The sequence below is a fragment of the Notolepis coatsorum genome (assembly GCF_963971535.1).
Source record: "Notolepis coatsorum genome assembly, chromosome: 4".
Taxonomy (NCBI): domain Eukaryota; kingdom Metazoa; phylum Chordata; class Actinopteri; order Aulopiformes; family Paralepididae; genus Notolepis; species Notolepis coatsorum.
In genome coordinates this window covers 134,770,799-134,795,218 of record NC_140168.1, presented here as the reverse complement: position 1 = coordinate 134,795,218, position 24,420 = coordinate 134,770,799, and the positions used below count along the sequence as shown (strand labels likewise).

General features: G+C 43.5%; 1 protein-coding gene across 1 annotated transcript in view; it reads left to right on the top strand.

Annotated features, from left to right (window-relative positions):
- LOC311226892 (claudin domain-containing protein 1-like) overlaps positions 1–22,171 on the top strand; it is a 52,271-nt gene extending 30,100 nt beyond the window's left edge. Inside the window, exons 3-5 of the mRNA XM_084312350.1 lie at positions 8,943–9,050; positions 12,411–12,548; positions 18,886–22,171. Coding sequence (XP_084168476.1) covers positions 8,943–9,050; positions 12,411–12,548; positions 18,886–19,106 — 467 coding nt within the window. The 3' untranslated portion in view covers positions 19,107–22,171. The remainder of the gene's footprint in view (positions 1–8,942; positions 9,051–12,410; positions 12,549–18,885) is intronic.
- The last annotated feature ends 2,249 nt before the right edge of the window (positions 22,172–24,420 follow it).

Sequence of the window (24,420 nt, the reverse complement as noted above, 5' to 3'; positions counted from 1 at the left end):
CATTAATTAATATATTCCAAATAAAATAAGTCCCTCGATACTCCATGCTGCTGCTGACTTGAAATAAAATAGACCGCGTATCTGTGGGCAGTCGGTCCGACACTAAACAGCAGTCTGTTATAATCACATTTTTATGAGCTAACGAATTCCGTTATATTGGACATTTGTATTAATTATATCAAGCGAAGAACTGAGAAAGCAGAGAGACGGCAACATTATCGTGGTTTGCGTGACGACTCTCTCCACCTCGCAACGACTTATTTGCAAAGAGTATGGCGCTGCAGAGAAGCTGATTTAGCTGTTATTGGCTCTTTTCTGGGAACCGCACAGCAGCGCCCCCCACCCAACATTGGCTGAAAATGGCTGAATTGGAGTACTGCTGGAATACTGCATTGTGCTGTTGCCTCTCTGGCTCTGCAGCTTCACATGCACTCGCACACCCAGCACTAAGCTCTCGCTGACTACGTCGTTGTCATTATTAGAAGCAACGAGGAAACAAATGTAATGATCGTTTCGTTCATCGCATAGGCTATTTAATTTTAGCCTATTTTAATACAATTCAAATAATCAAATTGTGCTTAGACTCAGGGAATTATTTTCACCGGACATTAAGACCGGAGATATTAAATATGTCGGACTTAAACAGATTTTGCCGGTCAAATACCGGTAATTACCGGCTAACGGAAACGCTGCTCCATGATCAGCGGGGATCTGAGGTTCCAGAATGAACTGTGGTAACCCCCGGCTGGATCAGTGAACTGGAAAATGTGGAGTACCGGATTTTTTTCCCCATTCATTTTCATTGAGTCCATTCCAAAATCACTTATGTCATCTGGGAGACGACAGGGGGCGCTTTTTTCCACAGTGATTGCCGGCGCCGCTCGTGATGCAATAATTTTTCAGATCGCAAAAAAAAAGAAATCTCGTGAGTGGCTAGCAACCACCTATAAAAAAAACAGAGAAATCTCGTGAGTGGCACTCAAAGTGTTAAGTGAGTCAGAAGAAACACGCACCTCTACCCCTGCGGGGCCATATAGGTCTAACAGAGTGACAGCCAATGAAATGGGTGCATTTGTCACGCTGTCCAAGGTGCTGAACTGCTCTCTCGTGCAGCTACGCGTTGATTGATTGAAAACTTTATTAACAGATTGCAGAATGGGTACAGTACAGCTCAATACATACAATTGTTAAGGGGATGCAGACCAGAGAAAGACTTTCGTCTTGTTTACATCAGGGTCCCCCATTTTCAATTCATCATAACATATGACATACAGATAGACAGTACTGCTACATCTATACATTTATGACAGACCAGATTTGCAAATACAGTACTGTTTGTGATACGAAAAGAGTCCAGAAAAGAAGTATATACATTTGACGTAGAAACTGTACATTGGAGGAGGTTGGGTAGGTGGGGGGGGGGGGGGGGGTACTGTACATTGGAGGAGGTTGGGTAGGAGTGGGGGGGGCGGGGGGTTGGGTAGGAGGGGTGGGTGGGGGACACTGTACAACTGTACAAGCAGCACTGTACATTGGAATATTGACAAGACCATACTTGGTCATTTTTACTGTACATTGGAGGGGGTTGTGTTAGGACATTTACAGGGGCCAGTTTCGAATTGCAGTCTCCCGTAGGTGTTCTTTGAGAGTGTTTTTGAAAGTGGGTAGTGATTCACATTCCTTTACAGCTTTAGGTAGGGCGTTCCACATTATTGTGGCATAATTGCGAAACGTGTTTAGTCCCTTGTTTGAGCCGAATCTGGGTTTAACATGATTTGTGGAGCTCCCTCTGGTGTAGTGATCGTGGTATTCACTGACCTTTGGGAAGTATTTTGACATGTACATGGGTACCTTGGTCGTGTAGTGTATCTTGTAGACCAGGCCCATTGCAAGTTGCTGTACTCTGTCGTCTACTCTAAGCCATCCTAGGTTGGCAAAGTGGGCAGGGGTGAGGTGGGTTCTAGGAGTAAGGTCAAGCAGTAGTCTGACCAGTTTGTTTTGAGATGTTTGTAATTTTGTTTTTAGCGCCTTTGAGGTGCTTTGGTACCATGAGGTGCAAGCATAGTCGTAGTACCCTTGAATGAGTGCTCCTGCCAGAGTCTTCAGGGTATTCTTGTTTACCAGAGAGGAGATCCGGTACAAGAATCGAGTTCGTTGGTTGACTTTTTTTATTACATTGGATGCCATTTTGTCACAGGAAAGATTTGCCTCTAGGATTGAACCCAGGTAGGTAATATCTTCTTTCCTTGTGACAATATTGTCACCCACTGTAACTGAGAAGCCGTCGGTCTTGCTGAGTTTGTTATTTGAACCGAAGAGAATGGACTCTGTTTTGCCCATGTGTAATGATAGTTTGTTATCAGCGAGCCCTATGCAGATTTTGCCTAGTTCCGAGCTGAGGGTTTTTTCAACCTGTAACTTGTTCTTGTCAGAGACCAGCAGGGCTGAGTCGTCCGCAAACAGGAACAAGTTGCAGTCACAAGCTGACGACATGTCATTTGCATAAATTAGGAACAGTAGCGGACCTAGTATGCTTCCTTGTGGAACCGTGTTGACGGCTTGAGTCCCGCTCGGGGCAAAAGCCTGCTGCCTGTCCGCCGTCGACTTTAATAAACGGCACGGCTCAAATACTTGACATACCGGAAAGACAGTTGCGCTGTTTTTACACTGCTAATAATACTCCATGACTCCGCGACGGGGGATGATGCGCCGCCAGCGAGGGACCGAAGCTGTCCAGAAAACCGTGAGAGAAGCTCGCCACCTCGCCCGCCACTGCCCCCATAGACACCGGGTCCGGTAGAGCCGGTCTAGGCTACAGAGTGGAGAGAGAGAGCCTTGCTGAGCCAGCCAGCCAGGGCATGTTTAATGCGTGAGGGGGGAAAAAAGAAAAAGTTAAACGCAGGCTGTGTGTTCTCATTAGATTAATAATAGACTAATTCTCTCAGATTAATAACAAAATCTGCTATATATAGCCAGGCGTGCGTTCCTGATATCAACTGGGGTTCCACGCACCTAATGGCCCGTGCATGCGCATAAATGTCCCCTCGCTTGAGCACAGACTACAGACAGTGCCTAATTGCCTCTACGAATGGAATGTAACACATATCATTCACAACAAGTTAGGTGTGAATGTATCTGAGAACGTATTTAACACACCTGACGACCGGCGCTATTGATATGCAAAGTAGCCCAGGTGGGTACTTATAGCGAGTTGGCGAGTGCAGCGCATTCCTGTGTGCGTGCACGCGCTTTGGCTCAAATCTTACCCTGCACGGAGTGCAACCCCGTCCCAAGAGCAACGCATGCCTGTATATAGCCTACCGTCGGTGTCTAATATGAAATAAAGGCATTTAATAAATACATTTCTTTCATTTTAATTAGCAATAAAAATAAATAAAAAATCATATACTTTTTTTCCCTCACCTACGTGTCCCGCATTGTCCCGCAAAAGCAGTGCTGCTGTCCTGCGACTGAACAATTTTGACCCGATCACCCTAACCTACCTACGACCCCCCCGGCCCCATACTGTTTAAACTGATTGATTGATTGATTGAAAACTTCAATTAACAGATTGCAGAATGGGTACAATACAGTACAGCTCAATACACACAATTGTTAACCCTACAGAAGGTCACCCCTTTACTATCACACTACCGATAGTAAAGGGTCAACCTGCTGTTGTGTGGCAGTGAATAGGGTTAACCTTCTGTGTATTGTCGCAGTGAAAGGGTTAACCGTTTGGTAGTGTGGCAGTGAAAGGGTTAAGGGGATGCAGACCAGAGAAAGACTTTCGTCTTGTTTACAATCATCAGGGTCCCCCATTTTCTATTCATAATGCAACCTCAAATGTGACCTCAAAATGTATTTTGTTACCTCAAATATACCTCAAATATATATATACCTGTATACAGCAGCTGACAGCCACTACCAGGGAGCCAGGTACGACCCCCATACTGTTTAAACTGTATACAGCTGACAGCCACTACCAGGGAGCCAGGTACGACCCCCATACTGTTTAAACTGTATACAGCTGACAGCCACTACCAGGGAGCCAGGTACGACCCCCATACTGTTTAAACTGTATACACCTGACAGCCACTACCAGGGAGCCAGGTACGACCCCCATACTGTTTAAACTGTATACAGCTGACAGCCACTGTAGTCCCCTGTAAATGTCTACCCCCCTCCAATGTACAGTTTCCCCCACCCCGCCTACCCAACCACCTCCAATGTACAGTTTCTTCCCCCTCAAATGTATATACTCTCTTTTCAGACTCCTTTTGTACACATAAACAGTACTGTATATTTGTAGATCTGGTATGTCATAAATGTATAGATGTAGCAGTACTGTCTATCTGTATGTCATGTATGTCATATATGTTATGATGAATTGAAAATGGGGGACCCTGATGTAAACAAGATGAAAGTCTTTCTCTGGTCTGCATCCCCTTAACAATTGTGTGTATTGAGCCGTACTGTATTGTACCCATTCTGCAATCTGTTAAATAAAGTTTTCAATCAATAGCTGGTGGTCCTCCTCCTTAGGGTTGGGCACTGAGAACCGGTTCTAATAGGACCCGGTTCCTAACTTCCGGTTCTGGAAAAAAACTCCTGTGAAATAAGCTGTGACCTGTTTTGACCTGCACCTCAAAGAATCGGAATCGAGAATCGTTTAGAACAGGAATCGAAATGGAGAATCGGAATCGGAACCGGAATCGTTCAAATCCAAACGATGCCCAACCCTACTCCTCCTCCTAGAATTTGTGAGCGTCAAATGCTTAATTTGCTGCATTCTGGTGAAACTTTTCTACACCAATTTGTGCCTTTTCTGCATCAATTCATGGTGGAAATGCTGACACAAATATAATGGAATATAATGCAGTGATATTTATTCTCCTGTATTGTTTCTGCACATTTCAAAACATATTGCACATGTTTTTTTTGTGTTTTCTTTTTCCAGAATCATGTACATATTAACAATACATCTTTAAAGTTTAGGCTACTCTTAGGTCTCGTATTGTGCACGACGGTTACTGGAGAGAAGACAATCATCAGGCCTGTACACTGCGATGATCTCGTCACAAATTGCCCCTTAATTTGGCCGTTGCGAGTTGGAAATATTATTTGGGAGCAACGTTGCGAGTTGTGATTTCAACCCTTCATTCGCATTTCACTCCTAAATTAATCCATACAAATTGGATACATTTTTTTAAAAACATTAGCCTACAACCAAGGCTGTACAGTGTCGTGGTGCTATGAAAGAATCTGTCGGCAATGAATGAACTTACTGCGATCACCGATAGCCTGAGTGAAAAAAAAAGATTTGCGTGTGGAGTGAATCTGGGTCACGCTATATACTTGGTACTTGTAGTCTATCGTGCGATTAAAGACCATGTCCCTATCTGCGTAGTCTATACATCCAACACCAAATCCCATAATTCCTAGCAAAACGAAACTGAATGTGGCCTCTCTTCCTTTCAACATCGCCAAAGAAGCACCTCATTTCAATACATTTAAGACGCAAATTTTGCTCTGCAAGAACAACGGAGTGGATATCAGTCCATCTTATGACAACCACGTCCGATGTGGAGAGATGATAAGATGATGATGATTGACGTGATGATGTTATGATTGATTGACGGGGAGTCGGACACGGACACTTCTAACGTTCAGGTTCAGCCATCGATTTGGTGAGTAGTAGTAGCCCACTATTAGGACGTGAAATACTGTCTACTTAAATTTATAAAATATCAACCTATCTATCTATCTAATAATGAGACAATATGCAAATAAGATAATACTAATAATTGTCACGGTGTCCCCGTATATGAAATGAAAGTGGCTTGCAACTTTACTGCTGGTAAAATCACTGTTTATTTCTCGTTTAGCATAGTATTACATTCCACTTCTATAAACAATCAAAGTCCTACCGTAAGAGCCTCATACGGGTCAATTAAACCTTTTTGATTAGTCTTTCCTTCGAGCTAAGTTGGACTGAACATTTCACTGTCAAAAGCGCAAATGTAAATAAGGTTGCGTCGCAACACGGTTTTCAAAATAAAGGTCACATATACAAACACCTCTCAATTCTTACTAAAAAAAGTCCTGGATATACATAAACATTAATTGGCATAGATCTCTATAAACGGCCCAATACATTGATCACTTTAGGCACACACTGAAACCAGTAACATCACAAATATGAAGCAGGTAATTACCCATACAAATAATAAACCTTTCATGGGGTTATTTACAATAATAATTCATTTGATTTCTAAAGCACTTTTCATTGTGAAACAAATGTATGCAGAGTTTCTTGTCCTCCTGATTAATGCAATGGTGTGTGTGTTGTGGTGATCTCATTCAAGGAGCACTACACAAGCGCGTGCACACACACACACACAGTTTGTTGTTTTTGTTCTATTAGTGATTTACACACTTTCTCGGTTGGTTCATTATAAAAGATACAAACCTGAAAACAAACGCACTTAAATGTTAAATAAAAGGACCACAGTAATGAGGCAGGAACATATTTTTTAAATAATGGTAAAATTGTTATTTAAAAATTTGCCCCTAAAAAATATTTTTTGCCCCTAAATTTCTCATTTAGGGGCAAGTGTGCCCCTAGTGAAAAAGCTTAGCGTACAGCCCTGAATCATATTAGCTTTATTGATGAGGGGGAGAAATGTACCTCTTCTCAATAATGAGGGGGGGGGGGGGGGGGGGCATGTCCCCTGCACTGCACCCCCCCCTAAAGCTAGAAATACTATCTACTACTACTGTCAATCTAAATGAATCTGTCTGTACATACCTGCATATAATCCATTTTAAATATCTGTAGATACTATATCTATATCTGTACATATCCATTACCTACTCTTACTAGTTACATACGTTTTGTAACGGGTGCAGGCTCTCGCACCCACCACTGCACTTTGTATCAGTCATTAGGATGGTCCTCTCTGTACCAAAGAAGACAATCACACATGTTGATTTTTATCCTTTAGTCATTGCTAGGTAAGCTGCCCTTATATATCTCCAGACTTCTGTCCTTTTATACTTGCTTTTTTAATACCAGACAAGCAGCAAATGGGATGCTGTTAAATGTTCCTTTGATGCAGTCAGAGCTTGGTAAAGCTGCATTCTCCCACTATGCTCCCTTTTTATGGAATACGTTGCAAGTAAAACTTTGTCTACAGGCACTTCCTACTGTGAATGCTTTTAAAGGTATGCTACGATTGGCCCTTCATGAAACATGTAACTGTTTTACCTGATTCTATTGTTGATGTGATTATGCTCCTTGCCACTGCACAAATGACCCTCTGTATTTATATTTGAATTGTATGTTTTTTGTTTAATTCCCTGTTTTATGTTGAAGCTTGTTGTGTGCCGTGTTGGTCAGGACTCACTGGAAGAAGAGATCTTGTATCTCAATGGGACATTCCTGGATAAATAAAGGATAAATAAAAATAAAAAAAAATCTGTATCTGTACATATCCCTTACCTACTCTTACTAGTTACTATATATATCTACATATCCCTTACCTACTCTTACTAGTTACTATATCTGTATCTGTACATATCCCTTACCTACTCTTACTAGTTACTATATCTATATCTGTACATATCCCTTATCTACTCTTACTAGTTACTATATCTGTATCTGTACATATCCCTTACCTACTCTTACTAGTTACTATATCTATATCTGTACATATCCCTTACCTACTCTTACTAGTTACTATATCTATATCTGTACATATCCCTTACCTACTCTTACTAGTTACTATATCTATATCTGTACATATCCCTTACCTACTCTTACTAGTTACTATATCTATATCTGTACATATCCCTTACCTACTCTTACTAGTTACTATATCTATATCTGTACATATCCCTTACCTACTCTTACTAGTTGTCTTACTACTCTTACTCTTACTACCTACATTACCTGTTCAAGCTGCTGCGGTCAGGCAAACGCCTGCGAACACCAGCAACTAGGACAGAGAGACTTCGGCTCAGCTTCTTCCCCCAGGCCATCAGAGCCTTGAACACTGAACTCTCCACACACAAGCACACATGAGCACACACACAACACACACACTGTACACGCTCACACACGAGCAGCCACTTTAACATGAGCACACACACACTCGTGCTGCACACGCTCACACTTATGGCCACTTTACAAAAGGAAAGGTCACTTTAAGAATAGTATAGTATAACTTGAGATTGTATAATATAGCATTGTATAGCAGTGTACATAAAGACCCAGTGCCTCATCCGTAGCTAACAGTGTATTGCACTACCACAGGACCTAGCATGTCCTACCATGCTCTGTAAATAACTCATGTACATATACCGATATGCCCTACTTTGATTACTTGTATTATTGCACAATGTCGTTCTATTGGATTCTTATTATATTATTATATATTACTATTGTATTATGCACAATCGTTGCGGGCAAGACCCCCCGCATTTCAATGTATACTTGTATGCCGTGACAAATAAAACTCTTGACTTGACTTGACTTGACTAGTTAGTTACTATATCTATCTGTATATATCCCTTACCTACAGTACTCTTACTAGTTACGCTCCTGGCCAGTATGACTTACTACCATAGTGTCTTTATACCTGTATCACTGTACAACTACTACAACCCTGTACATACATCTGATTAGCACTATTACTCAGTAGTACTAATTTATATATTTTATACCCAATTTAATCACCTGTACATTGTATATTACTATTGCACTCTGGTTGGATGCCAAACTTATTTGATATAGATGAAAGATATATAGGGGAATAAATATACAGCATTATTGTACATGCTATCACACAGAGTTATATGGGTTATATATGCAGGTGTATAAGTAGGTATATAGAAGGATTATGTGCTGATTAAATGCTGGTTATTAATGTTTGCTTCAGATGCCAACACGGTGATGGAGTGCAGGAGCTTCACGTTACCTCAGCAGTTCACCCCCAAATACAGAGAACCAGGGAACCACAACAGCGGAGAGGACCTACTGCGCACCTGTAAGCTCTCTGTTTGTCCTGAATAACACACCTGTAAGCTCTCTGTTTGTCCTGAATAACACACCTGTAAGCTATCTGTTTGTCCTGAATAACACACCTGTAAGCTCTCTGTTTGTCCTGAATAACACACCTGTAAGCTTTGTTTGTCCTGAATAACACACCTGTAAGCTCTCAGTTTGTCCTGAATAACACACCTGTAAGCTCTCTGTTTGTCCTGAATAACACACCTGTAAGCTCTCTGTTTGTCCTGAATAACACACCTGTAAGCTCTCTGTTTGTCCTGAATGACACACCTGTAAGCTCCCTGTTTGTCGTGAATAACACACCTGTAAGCTTTGTTTGTCCTGAATAACACACCTGAATGTGTTTGTATCAGGGTGGGTGTCTTAGTCTAGTGGTGAGAGCTGTGTTTGTATCAGGGTGGTGGGTGTCTTAGTCTAGTGGTGAGAGCTGTGTTTGTATCAGGGTGGGTGGGTGTCTTAGTCTAGTGGTGAGAGCTGTGTTTTTATCAGGGTGGGTGGGTGTCTTAGTCTAGTGGTGAGAGCTGTGTTTGTATCAGGGTGGGTGGGTGTCTTAGTCTAGTGGTGAGAGCTGTGTTTGTATCAGGGTGGGTGTCTTAGTCTAGTGGTGAGAGCTGTGTTTGTATCAGGGTGGGTGGGTGTCTTTAGTCTAGTGGTGAGAGCTGTGTTTGTATCAGGGTGGGTGGGTGTCTTTCTAGTGGTGAGAGCTGTGTTTTTATCAGGGTGGATGGGTGTCTTAGTCTAGTGGTGAGAGCTGTGTTTGTATCAGCGTGGATGGGTGTCTTAGTCTAGTGGTGAGAGCTGTGTTTGTATCAGGGTGGGTGGGTGTCTTAGTCTAGTGGTGAGAGCTGTGTGTATCAGGGTGGGTGTCTTAGTCTAGAGGTGAGAGCTGTGTTAGTATCAGGGTGGGTGTCTTAGTCTAGTGGTGAGAGCTGTGTTTGTATCAGGGTGGGTGTCTTAGTCTAGTGGTGAGAGCTGTGTTAGTATCATGGTGGGTGCCTTAGTCTAGTGGTGAGAGCTGTGTTTGTATCAGGTTGGGTGGGTGTCTTAGTCTAGTGGTGAGAGCTGTGTTTGTATCAGGGTGGGTGGGTGTCTTAGTCTAGTGGTGAGAGCTGTGTTTGCATCAGGGTGGGTGTTTTAGTCTAGTGGTGAGAGCTGTGTTTGTATCAGGGTGGGTGTCTTAGTCTAGTGGTGAGAGCTGTGTTTGTATCAGGGTGGGTGTCTTAGTCTAGTGGTGAGAGCTGTGTTTGTATCAGGTTGGGTGGGTGTCTTAGTCTAGTGGTGAGAGCTGTGTTTGTATCAGGGTGGGTGGGTGTCTAAGTCTAGTGGTGAGAGCTGTGTTTGTATCAGGGTGGGTGTCTTAGTCTAGTGGTGAGAGCTGTGTTTGTATCAGGGTGGGTGTCTTAGTCTAGTGGTGAGAGCTGTGTTTGTATCAGGGTGGGTGTCTTAGTCTAGTGGTGAGAGCTGTGGTTGTATCAGGGTGGGTGTCTTAGGCCATGGTTAGACTAGGTGTTTTTGTTTTTGTTTTGTTGCTGAATGAATACGTTTGCTGTCCCTGTTAAATAGAAATGCCGTTTTGGCAGGAAAACGCGTTGCCCTACTGACAACGCTGAAATTGTGTTTCCGTTTTGGAAAAACGGCAAAACTCGCCGACTGTCGTGTAATCTGCGCCGAGCCGTTGTTGCTCAATGCCCATGCGCAGTAGATACCGACATCTGCGTACCCTCACCAACGTCCGGTGACAACAGAGCTGTCCCAAATAGCTGCAGCTACCATGTGTTGTCAAGTTATTGTTATAAGGACCCCAGTCCAAGCTACAACAGTCTGCATTCCCTTAACAATTGTTTGTATTGAGCCGTATTGTATTGTACCCATTCTGCAATATGTTAAATAAAGTTTACATCCATTAATTCTGCTAGCATTAACGATTGCATGAGCAGCTGGCTAACGTGAGCTAACGTTAGCTATCAGACCCTGTTAGCTCAGAGCTCCTCTTTCAATCTTAACAAGCATTAAACAAAATGGCCCAGTCATCTATTCACCTTTGTTTAATACACGAGGCGTTGTCTAATGTTATCTAGCTACTGATAGCTCCTGATATCATCAGTTTGGTGCTGGCTGGCTAACTAACGTGAGCTAACGTTAGCTGCTAGCCATAATGCTATACTGTTATACTGGCATATTCCATTCACGTTAGCATGTAGCTAACAACATCTGCGATCTTTTTGTGAGACTAAACTATCCGCTCTTGGTGGTCAATTGTGTTGATGTTAGTTTTGTTTCATCAACAAATGAGAGGCAGAACACACAGTGAATGTATCCATTTTGTTTATTGCACTTTTATTGCAATAAATTGCTATTTCTTTGCTGAAAAATAAGTGCTACACGGAGGCATTTAAAGATGGCGGCTTGTTGATATTTTTTGCAGGAAGTGTATTGGCACATTCAAGTTCTGATTGGTTGAAAATTGCCTTCATGTTCACCACCTACTGCTTTGGCATTGTACGACATCACTGTGCTCAGGAGGCAAAACGAAAGTGCTCAGGTTGCAAAACAAATGTCTAACTCGGCTGCCACTACGTTGCGACCTGGAAAGCGAAACTCATCTTGAAAACGAAACGAAAACACCCTAGGTGTAACCGACGCCTTAGTCTAGTGGTGAGAGCTGTGTTTGTATCAGGGTGGGTGGGTGTCTTAGTCTAGTGGTGAGAGCTGTGTTTGTATCAGGGTGGGTGTCTTAGTCTAGTGGTGAGAGCTGTGTTTGTATCAGGGTCTTAGTCTAGTGGTGAGAGCTGTGTTTGTATCAGGGTCTTAGTCTAGTGGTGAGAGCTGTGTTTGTATCAGGGTCTTAGTCTAGTGATGAGAGCACTCATCTGAGACCACAATCATTGTTAGTTTGATTCCCAGTCGCACTGTTTATTTTGGACCTTTGCCGATAGAAATGTAAATATTACTTATGGCTATAACATAACATACATTATGTAGTGTACCTTGTTTCCTGTGGTCTATTAGTACTTAATTTACGTTTTCTTGACCGTTGCTCCTTGTGGACTACGGGTTATGAACAGCATGTGTGACACTGAATAATACATTTAGAATAGAATAGAATATCACATGTTCCTCTGCAACTCAAACATGTATGAGGAAAATATTCCAATTGCTGCAGGGTGGGCTTCGAGGCGTACATGCTTACTCTGTGTGTGTGTGGCTGTGTGTGTGTCTGTCTGTCTGTCTGTCTGTCTGTCTGTCTGTCTGTCTGTCTGTCTGTCTGTCTGTCTGTCTGTCTGTCTGTCTGTCTGTCTGTCTGTCTGTCTGTGTGTGTGTGTGTGTGTGTGTGTAGATCTGTGGAGGTGCCAGTTCCTGCTGCCTCTGGTCTCCTTGGGCCTGGTGGTTCTGGCCGGCCTGATAGGGTTCTGCGCCTGCCTGTGTAAGAGCCTCACCCCCACCCTGGGCATAGGAGTGCTCCACCTGCTGGCCGGTAAGACGTACTACAGTTACTTAAAGCTCAGAATAAATATGATATTCCTTCATTGATCCCTTTGGGGAAATGTGGGTGTCATAGCAGCATGGGGGGGGGGGGGGGGGGGGTACAGACATAAATATAGGCAATGAGATGAGATCTGAGTATGAAAATATGAGAAAAATAAACAGTGTAAACAATATAATTAACACTTTGATAGCCACTCACGGCTAAACTCGTGTTTACAATAGTTACGTTGAAAGCCACTCACGAGAGTTCTCGGATTTTTTTTTAACGATCTGAAATCATATTGCATCACGCGAGCCTCAAGGGCCACCGGCGATCAGATGTGAAAAAAGCGCCCCCTATCGTGTCCCAGATGGTAAATCACCCTTTTGGAATGGACTCAATGAAAATGGATGGGGAAAAAAAAATATTCCAGTCCACATTTCACTTCTCACCCATGCAGCCGGAGTACAGGGGGCTCTGAGCCTATACACTTATCGATTTTTTCGAATGGTGATCAGGAATTGGAATATACCAGTTGGATACCATCTGCTGTCAGGTAAGGAATCTATGTTATCAGTGTTAGGATAATCAGACTCGTTTTCGAGGAGATATAAGCTTTTTTGTGATATGTGCTCCAGCCGTTTCACTGTAAAATCCATGAGGAAATGAATCAGCTATTATCAGCGCGCGCCTCGAACGTGCGTGCGTGCACGTATACTATTGATTATCTAGCGTTTATTTGAAAGCGATTCATAAATAGGCAGACAAATATCAACGTTCTGGAATATTCCAGTAAAAGGCGATTATCACAGAATGGGCTGTTTTTCACCTCAAAACGGGTGCTTTTCTAAATGCTCTCAAACGGAAATGAAGCGATAAAAAACCAATCTGCCTTGACAACACTGACTGGAAAATGATTCTTTGATAAGCAACGGGCAGATTAGACACATAGCCATAATTTAAAACATAGATTAGGCGATATTAACGTTAACATTGGTGCCGATGGTGGCATTCAAGCACTAAGTCGTGCGCCCCCTGGTGGCACTGAAATTGTTAACTCCTGAATATGAAAACAAATAAACGGAATACACAAGGTGCAGGTGAGCGAATTGACGTTGTGTTCCTCCAGGTTACCTCGGTTACTGCACATTATCCCTGCATACTCCGTGTGAAAGGAACCAACATGGAATGGGGACTAATTTCATGCAGTCTTCAGGCATAGTGGATAGGGCACCATTATACGGTGTGTTGACTAGTAGTAACCCACTAGTAAGCCACTAATAATCCACAAATAACCCACTAAAGTAATAACTAGGGATGTTTGATATTGGCTTTTTTACCGATATCCGATATATACCGATATTGTCCAACTCTTAATTTCCGATACCGATATCAACCGATACCGATATATGCAGGGTTTCCCCTCCCAAAAAACGGAATAATTTCAGGTAATTAACATTACATATATCTTGTCGTGGAATTAACACAACATTATGTATACTTTTGACAATAAATAAAATCTGAATTTGTTCTTACTTGCTTGCCTGGGTAAATAAAGGTTAAATAAATGTAAAAAAAAAAAAACTTGAATTAATTTTTTATACCGATATTTTCCGATATTGCATTTTAATGCCAATATTGGCCGATAATATTGGTAGGCCGATAATATCGGACATCCCTAGTAATAACCCACTAGTAACCCACTAATAACCCCCAAATAACCCACTAATAACCCACTAGTAACCCACTAATAATCCATTAATAACTCACTAATAATCCACAAATAACCCACTAGTAACCCACTAATAATCCATTAATAACCCACTAATAACCCACTAATAATAACCCATTAATAAGCCACTAGTAACACACTAGTAACCTACTAATAATCCACAAATAACCGACTAATAACCCACAAACACGCTGAGCATGTTTTCACCACTCGGAGAAATATACACACTCTGATGGGTTTTCAATAGTCGCCTAGCAACAACAGTAGCCACGCCAGGCAAGTGACGGCTTCCCTCAAACACTGCCGGCTGAAGAAGAGGTCTGCAGAGGACACGCTGCCTTAGGCTGGGTCGCATTCCGTTCAAAGATGGAAGTCGGAAATCCCCAGTTGGGAGGTGGTAATTACAACCCCTGCGTGTTCCAAGGATCCAGGAAAAACCCAGGGACAAACATAGACACTTGTTGGCAACAATATATGCAGAGAAAATACATGAACACGCATACAGTAAGTAATTTGATCTTGAGTCAAATGTGTGTTTATATAAAATATTACAATCATGTTAAAAGCAATGTTTACAGTTTTAACGCGTATATGACGCCATATTGACGTGACGACAAATAACTGCACCTCAGAGACCCTCAATCCGAGTTTCTGACTCTGAAATTGTACTCAAAGGGCCATTGCCATTCCATTGCTTTTTTCCTCTTAGTGGGAAGTCGGAATTTCCGAGGTGTCTGGAACGTTGCATAAGCCTTTGACTTACCGAGGCAGTCGATAAAGGGTTATATATGGGTCACTGACCTCAATCTGCACCACTGTGTCCCAGCGTGCACAGGGCAACGCTGTGTTAGTAGTACCCTGGGATCTATGATTCAATGTGTACAAATCTGTGCAAATGTAGGGGGGAAATACCATTTTAACCCTTTCACTACCACACTACAGAAGGTTAACCCTTTCACTACCACACTACAGACGGTTAAGGGTTAACCTTCTGTATTGGGGTAGTGAAAGGGTTAACATTCTGTAGTGAAAGGGTTAACCCTTTGTTGTGTGGCAGTGAAAGGGTTAACATTCTGTATTGTCGGAGTGAAAGGGTTAACCTTTTGGTAGTGTGGTAGTGAAAACTTTAAACACATGAACATCATGTGAACTAAAGATGTGATATTTTTTTTACTGTTGTTACAATTGTTTTCTTCTGATTAACTCATTCAACGCCAGTCACGAGTATAGTCGGGTTAACTCGCCAACCGTTCAGCGCCAATCACGAGTATAGTCGGGTTTTAATCGTTATTTCTTTTATTAGCGATATCCATTGATTTTCATCCATCCAGCCTGATGTTATCATTGGGAATGGGTCTGAGCTTGCAAAAGGGCAAATACCGCCGCCTACGCCTTCCAGCTGGTATTGCACTCCATTAGAAATGGTATAGTTTCTTTTCTGGGACGATCCGAGCCGTGCGGGCGGGGTTTAAATACGAGGCAGGCCTTTACAACTATGGCATGGAACAGTAACCCCGCCCGCCTGTTCATGTGTAACGCTCTGTAATGTGGGACGGACCTCCACGAGCAGTATTTGGAATGGCGATCAGATAATTAGATTATTTCTTTTGCATTAGATCAGATACTAGGTAAGAACCCTATATATAAAATCTTGCATTGATCTGATATTTCTTTCTACCCCGATCGACGCTGTCTGTGTGTGTGTGTGGCTGTGTGCCGTTGGGTGCAGGAGGGGACTGGGGGAGCCTTGCGCTATGAGGGCCATTTCATTCTTGCATGAGGAAGGATAATAATGATAATCTAGCGTTGATTTCAGGAAGATTCGATAATCAGGCGAAAAATGACAACGTGTTTAGTGTATTCCACTAAAGGGCTATTATTGCGTCTTTTCCTGGGATTACTAAGAATCACCAAAACTATGCTCGTATTCAAAACGGTATAAAATGGAAATGTACGGATGAAAAAACAATCCGTTTTGTACATGTTGACTGGAAGCAACTCACTGACAATCGACGGGTGTATTAGACCCATAGCTATAATATAAGATATATTTTAAGCACTCGCAAATCTCGCAGTCCCCCCATTGATTAAAGCGATTGATTGATTGAAAACTTTATTAACAGATTGCAGAATGGGTACAGTACAGTACAGCTCAATACATACAATTGTTAAGGGGATGCAGACCAGAGAAAGACTTTCGTCTTGTTTACATCAGGGTCCCCCATTTTCAATTCACCATAACATATATGACACACACGACATACAGATAGACAGTACTGCTACATCTATACATTTATGACATACCAGATTTGCAAATACAGTACTGTTTGTGATACAAAAAGAGTCCAGAAAAGAGAGTATATACATTTGACGTAGAAACTGTACATTGGAGGGGGTTGGGTAGGTGGGGTGGGGTTGGGTGGGTGGGGGGGGGGGGACTGTACATTGGAGGTGGTTGGGTGGGTGAGGTGGGGGGTTTGGTAGGAGGGGTGGGTGGGGGACACTGTACAACTGTACAAGCAAGACTGTACATTGGAATATTGACAAAACCATACTTGGTAATTTACTGTACATTGGAGGGGGTTGGGTTAGGACATTTACAGGGGCCAGTTTCGAATTGCAGTCTCCCGTAGGTGTTCTTTGAGAGTGGTTTTGAAAGTGGGTAGGGCGTTCCACATTGATGTGGCATAATTGCGAAACGTGTTTAGTCCCTTGTTTGAGCCGAATCTGGGTTTAACATGATTTGTGGAGCTCCCTCTGCTGTTGTGATCATGGTATTCACTGACCTTTGGGAAGTATTTTGACATGTACATGGGTACCTTGGTCGTGTAGTGTATCTTGTAGACCAGGCCCATTGCAAGTTGCTGTACTCTGTCGTCTACTTTAAGCCATCCTAGGTTGTCAAAGTGGGCAGGGGTGAGGTGGGTTCTAGGAGTAAGGTCAAGCAGTAGTCTGACCAGTTTGTTTTGAGATGTTTGTAATTTTGTTTTTAGCGCCTTTGAGGTGCATGAGGTGCAAGCATAGTTGTAGTACCCTTGAATGAGTGCTCCTGCCAGAGTCTTCAGGGTATTCTTGTTTACCAGAGAGGAGATCCGGTACAAGAATCAAGTTCGTTGGTTGACTTTTTTTTATTACATTGGATGCCATTTTGTCACAGGAAAGATTAGCCTCTAGGATGGAACCCAGGTAGGTAATTTCATCTTTCCTTGTGACAATATTGTCACCCACTGTAACTGAGAAGCCGTCGGTCTTGCTGAGTTTGTTATTTGAACCGAAGAGAATGGACTCTGTTTTGCCCATGTGTAATGATAGTTTGTTATCAGCGAGCCATATGCAGATTTTGCCTAGTTCCGAGCTGAGGGTTTTTTCAACCTGTAGCTTGTTCTTGTCAGAGACCAGCAGGGCTGAGTCGTCCGTAATAGCGCCCTCTGGCGCATTAAGCGATGGCGCAGAATGAGTTAACAGCAGTGTATCACAATATTTTATGTTTTTCTTTTTCTTTTTACTATAGTGTTTGAAGCACAATACTGCTTTATGTATTTGGAAAGTGGATTGGTTAGGTAGCCTGAAGGGATAGACAGAAGGGATCTACCTCAGAGATCCAGATAAGGTTTTCTCTTTCCGCTGTGTTGCCATCCTCCTCAACTCCCTGCCTCGTGCACTAAGCGGCATGTGGCACCTTGCACACAGAATGGCATTTAACCGCTTAAGCCCTAAGGTTTTTGCAAATTGCAGAATTTAAAACGACATTGTCACGTTCATTTCATAAATCAAATCAAATTTATTTTTTAAGGCCTGACAACGCACGTTAATGTCCCCATTGGCCGGACACGTCTTATTTAAACAAGTCAAGAAGAAACATCACAATAAATCAAGAACAAAACCAAAAACACCATGAAGTCCAAACAAATTTTAATAAATGAATGCAACACTCCCAGACATACCCCACGCGAAGGTAAGGAAAAACTCACTAAAACCTAGCAATAGGGGGAAAAAATGCACCACAGGCAATGTGGAGGAGAGAAACCTTAAAAGGGCCGTTCAAGGGGGGATCTCCCTTCTTAGATGTTGATGATAGTAGTGTATAAAACAGGCGAAACAGTTGGTAAACAGTTTGACTTCATGGTTAACACAGGTAAGTGCATGCAATAGCAACAGAACATTTTGAAAGATTGAAAATAGAGCTGATGGCGGATCAGTTTGCAAACAGCCATTTATTGAATGACATGGTGACAAGAGCCTCCTGATGAAAACATGACCCCAGTCCCCCTCCCCTCCCCAATGCTTCCTTAGTCCATTAATCCGGTTTTGGTCTTTGTCCATTAATCGGTCGGTTTTGGTCTTTGTCCATTAATCGGTCGGTTTTGGTCTTCGTCCATTAATCGGTCGGTTTTGGTCTTCGTCGACCAAGAATTTGTTAGTCGTTTTGTTTTAAAACCCCCAAAAAATGACCAGGCACCAGATTTAAAGAAGCCCTTCTGTACGACTGCATAACACAATTCTACAGATACGAGATCCATGAAATCAACAAATTGATTAGTCGACACCATCCTATGACTATTAAGTCAACCAATAACATTTCAATACATACTAACGTTCTGCTGCGTCCTGCAGGGCTGTGCACCCTGGCCACGGTGTGCTGCTACCTGGCCGGGACGGACCTCCTCCACCGCGTCTCGGTGCTTCCTGCCGGGGTGGACGGCTCTCTGGGCTGGTCGCTCTACCTGGCCCTCATCTCCTCCCCGCTGCACATGATGGCTGCCGCTCTGTTCGTGTGGGCGGCTCGGAGCCACAGCCAGAACTACTACCGCATGACGGCCTACCGGGTGGCTTAGGGACCACGGAACTACTACCACATGACTGGCTACCTTAGGGACACGGAACTACTACCACATGACGGCCTACCGGGTGGCTTAGGGACATAGAAGTACTACCACATGACCGGCTACCGGGTGGCTTAGGGACACTACTCGGCTCAACTGTTAGCATTTAGTGAGATGACATGGATTTAAAGGGGAAGGCCACCTATTTTAGGAATTGACCTATCGCAAACCCCCGAAAAGCAACGGTTATGATTGGAGGATCAAGAAAAGAGGGCGTGGGTTTTGCAATAGGTCAATTCTCAGATCAGTCAATATTTTTGACCATGTTCTTTTTTTTCATCTTCTCTGTAAATACAGAATACATACAGAATAAATACAGAATACATACAGAATACATACAGAATACATAAAAAAATATATACAGAATAAATACAGGATAAATACAGATATTTAGTGTCGCGTCTTGCATGCTGCCGTCATTCTGCTTCTGCTTCCAGTCTGTTTCAAGGCTGTGATCACATTGGACGCCTTTTGGAAAACACCTGCACCTTTTTTCTATGGTTCTCAATGGTTTTGTTGTGACAGGTGTCTCCTCTAAACTACTCACCTCACGTGTCAGAAGCGATGCGTTTCCGGGCGCTCTCACTTGAAAAAGTTTAGGAACTTTAGCCGTGGAGCGCACAGACGTCAACGTCACCTTCTTGTCGACGGACCGATCAAATCAACCGAGGGGAGGGATTACAAATCTGTGGTATCTGAGGAGAAATCGACGGCGAAACGAACCAATCGATAATGAAGGAGAAGCTAATTTTGTTGGTTTCCGACAAACCTTGTTTGAACGAGCAGGTCTTACCACAACCGAGATATGAACAGCAACGCCTGGAGGGCTGTGAGCAGTAATGTATGTGTAACTTATGTAATGTTAGCTGAGGTAGCAACAGTAATCAGTAGTAATGTATGTAACTTATGTAACGTTAGCTGAGGTAGCAACAGTAATCAGTAGTAATGTATGTAACTTATGTAACGTTAGCTGAGGTAGCAACAGTAATCAGTAGTAATGTATGTAACTTATGTAACGTTAGCTGAGGTATCAACAGTTATCAGTAGTAATGTATGTAACTTATATAACGTTAGCTGAGGTAGCAACAGTAATCAGTAGTAATGTATGTAACTTATGTAACGTTAGCCGAGGTAGCAACAGTAATCAGTAGTAATGTATGTAACTTATGTAACGTTAGCCGAGGTAGCAACAGTAATCAGTAGTAAATAGTAATGTATGTAACTCATGTAATGTTAGCTGAGGTAGCAACAGTAATCAGTGGTAATGTATGTAACTTATGTAACGTTAGCTGAGGTAGCAACAATAATCAGTGGTAATGTATGTAACGTTAGCTGAGGTAAAAACAGTAATTAGTGGTAATGTATGTAACGTATATAACGTTAGCTGAGGTAGCAACAGTAATCGGTGGTATCGCTCATTGCTCCCTCTGCGCTTTAGATTCTCTATGTTCACCACTGCGCCTCGTGTTTGAGCGCACGAAAAATGCGTCCAATGTGATCACAGACTAAAGGGTTGAGGTTTGAAAGCAGCAGGACAGACGCCTCGCCTCGGCTACAGCAGACATACAATGGTTTCACCTCCTCAGCTACAGCAGACATACGATGGTTTCACCTCCTCAGCTACAGCAGACATACGATGGTTTCACCTCCTCAGCTACAGCAGACATACGATGGTTTCACCTCCTCAGCTACAGCAGACATACGATGGTTTCACCTCCTCAGCTACAGCAGACATACGATGGTTTCACCTCCTCAGCTACAGCAGACATACGATGGTTTCACCTCCTCAGCTACAGCAGACATACGATGGTTTCACCTCCTCAGCTACAGCAGACATACGATGGTTTCACCTCCTCAGCTACAGCAGACATACGATGGTTTCCCCTCCTCAGCTACAGCAGACATACGATGGTTTCACCTCCTCAGCTACAGCAGACATACGATGGTTTCGCCTCAGACTTTGACACAAGCGGCGACAAGAAGTGTAAGAATTAAGAGCACAGTGAAAGACAGAAATACAGCTGGATATTTATTATTGCAGTGGTTCTCAATCAACAATGAACTCACTAAATGATCACAAGAGGAGACAAAAAAAGTTACGAGCAGCTGCTGCCAAGGAGCTAAATGTATTAACTTTGATCGGGGAAAATAATTATTACAGGCGGATTTCATTATATTCTAATAAAGAAAAAGATTTTTTTACAGTCAGTTGAGAACCACTGTATTGTCGTACAGCTGACACTGAAGAAATTACAATCCTTCAATCAGTCTAAAGGTCAGACTGTTTATTATACAGTGTTTATTATATCGATACATTTTGATGTTGTTTTTGGTCCAACGCCATGTCATCCTTTCTATTTTAGTCGTACTTTTAACCTTTGACTGTTCATCATTTCATGTTTTGTCGGTTTCTGTTGTAAATTGATGTCCATCTCCTTTTGTGACCTCAGTTGTGTTTAATGAATTATTTGTTCGGTTGTTTATTTGCCATATATTTAGATTTTTGTTATTTATGTTTCAATGGAGGCCTCACACGGAACGCTTGTGTAGCTCTGTGCTGTGTATGTAGTAGGTAAAACACTGGAACATGATATTACTGTTCCACTGGGACTCTTTTACAAGATCCAGTAATAAGATGCAAAATGATTGCGTTCTTGTTCATATATTCCTCGTATATCAACACATGGCAACCGTTGTTTTGCATTGTTCTTCCATTGCCATGTACAATAATACAATGATTGCTATGCTACAGGCAGCCATATTGGAAGACAGAGAACTACACAAAAATTCCGTGAAAGGCCTCTATTGGCTCGTTTCTATTCCGTCATAACCATTCATGAGAAAAACGAAATAATTAATTAAAGGCATTATTCTATTTAGCGTTACGAATGTATTTTTTAAAGGCGATACTAAGATAATCTGTTGTTCGGCTTTGCCCATATTTTTTTACATATCTTTAGTGTTGCAGTTGATGATGAATTTCTATTTGTATCCTAGATGTAATGAAATAAAGATGAAAGCCCATGGTACAACAGGAGTCTTTATGACATCATAAATATGTCACACCAGTAATGATAGATATCCGGCGTTTTGAGATCATTGGCATTGGCTGTTGACCGCACCCACTTGGTTCGATTAAGACGGGATAGTTGGGAATTCATTTTTTGACATAAAGTGGTATGAAATACTTGCCAGTACTGTAATCAATGCAGCCGTTAACGTACGGTTATGTCTATAACCATAGTTATATGAGTGTAGTGACGCTCTGCGTCATACTGTAATACTCGTCAATATCAGTATTAGCACTGAATACATTTTCACATGCACCTTTACACACCTCATCTGCCTGGCCACACCCCCATCCGCTCCTCTACATAAGCAGGGGTGTGGCCATACTAACAGCTCCTTCCCAAGTCTTTCACCACAAAGGCAAGACCACGGGGTCCTCATTGAGTCTGACGCAGAGCGTCACTACACTCATATAACTATGGTTATAGACATAACCGTATGTTATAGTATCGTGTAGCTCCGCTCTGCGTCATACTGTAATACAGGAGCTAAGCAGAGCGGGAGCTCGACAAATGTACCCGCTGAGGTCCCCCACAACCATCAGACCCGGGGAGGACCCGAGCCCCCGGACCCCCCTAATAGAGGACGGGAGGGTATCGGATCCGACTGTGCAAAGAGGAGTTTAGCAACTCAAACGCACAGGGTGAGCAGACCGCGGGACTTACCTTCCACAGAAGAACCCACGACTACACAAACGCGCAAACCACATGCCACTAGGGAACGAACGGGAAGAAACAAAACTCCTGTTACAACCCCTAATATCACGGGGTCAAGGGCAAAAACCCAACCCCGTGGCAAGGCCGTAGCAGCAGAGCGCGAAGGAGGACCCACCCCCAGGAAGGGACTGGACCCCCCGGAAAAGGGCCTGGTGAGGCCAACGACGCCGCAGCATCGAGACCCCACCAGGCGGTCACTAGTGACACCACCCCCCACATCGCCAGCGTATTCGGACAGGGCCCATCCAAGAGCAGGCCCTTCCCCCCTACAGCACGCCGCCCTGAAGCACTCAAGAGGCTACACCCACAGCAGGACCAGGCAGCGCACCGGGGAGACAACCCCCAAAAGAGGTCGATCCCTCAATCCAGGCAACAGGCCACTCAATCTGAGCCTGGAGCACTGCGGACTAGACAGGCGCCAAAGGGGTCTGCTGAAAACAGCACCCCGGCGGAAAGGGCGTATGCTGGCATGCTGTGCATCATGTCGCAGCCTCCACAAAAAAAAACTCGACTCTCTAGAGGGGCAGAGGCAGAGAAGGCTGACATGATTGGCAGACGTCACTCACAGGTAGACAGGGCCAAACCCGGCCTACCCCGAGAGTTGACTCCGCTACCAACACACCAGGGAACCAACCACCCCCTTGGTTCTAACATGAGGCGGTTGTTCCTATAACCCCCCAAGAAAAAACTCAAAAACACAACTGCGGGTATACACTGGCTATACAGCAGTACAAGTGTTTCAGTTTTCAAGAAGGGGTTAACTCAGGCCAACAGGTTGACGAAAACAATTTTGAACCCGGGCCGGCAGACCGGGACATACACAGGGATGCCAGAGGAGTTCTACAAGAACCACCTCAACAGCCCCCTCCCAGCCCCGCCAAGCAGGAGAAGAGAGGGGCGAAAAAGAATGGAGAAGGACCAGGCTCCTTCAGTACGGCGCAAGGTACAACACAACATGGACCAAGCAACAGTGAGGGATAACACGCAGTAACATAACCACGAACATCTCCATAACGTCAAACCCTGCAACGCCCGGACCGACCCAACATTTTCCCCCCGAAAAAGCACAAGTCCCTCGGGGTACCAGAACAGCAGATCTGCGCCCCGGCGGACAACGGGTTAACTGACCTGGTCCGGCGCGACCAGAACCAGTCCCATGCCCTAATCACGCCGCCATCCCCAGTCCCAGGAGGGGGGTAGGTACGCGTGTCGATCCAAAACATTATAGAGGGCGCCACCCAGACGGTCAGAACACAAAGCACCGTGCCCGGTGGCCCACCCCAAGGGCGTGAGACCCCTCTACCAATGCTTTGATCTATTCTGTTAACATCCCCCAGAGATGAACGAGAATTCGTCGAGACAAGCCTAGTACACTGGCGCTCGGAAGAGACAAACTCCATCCCAGTTGCCCCATAAAAACGCTGTTTCAATGATGAGCAACCAAGGCGCGCAAGCCCATGCATGGTTCCTATCAGAAGCAC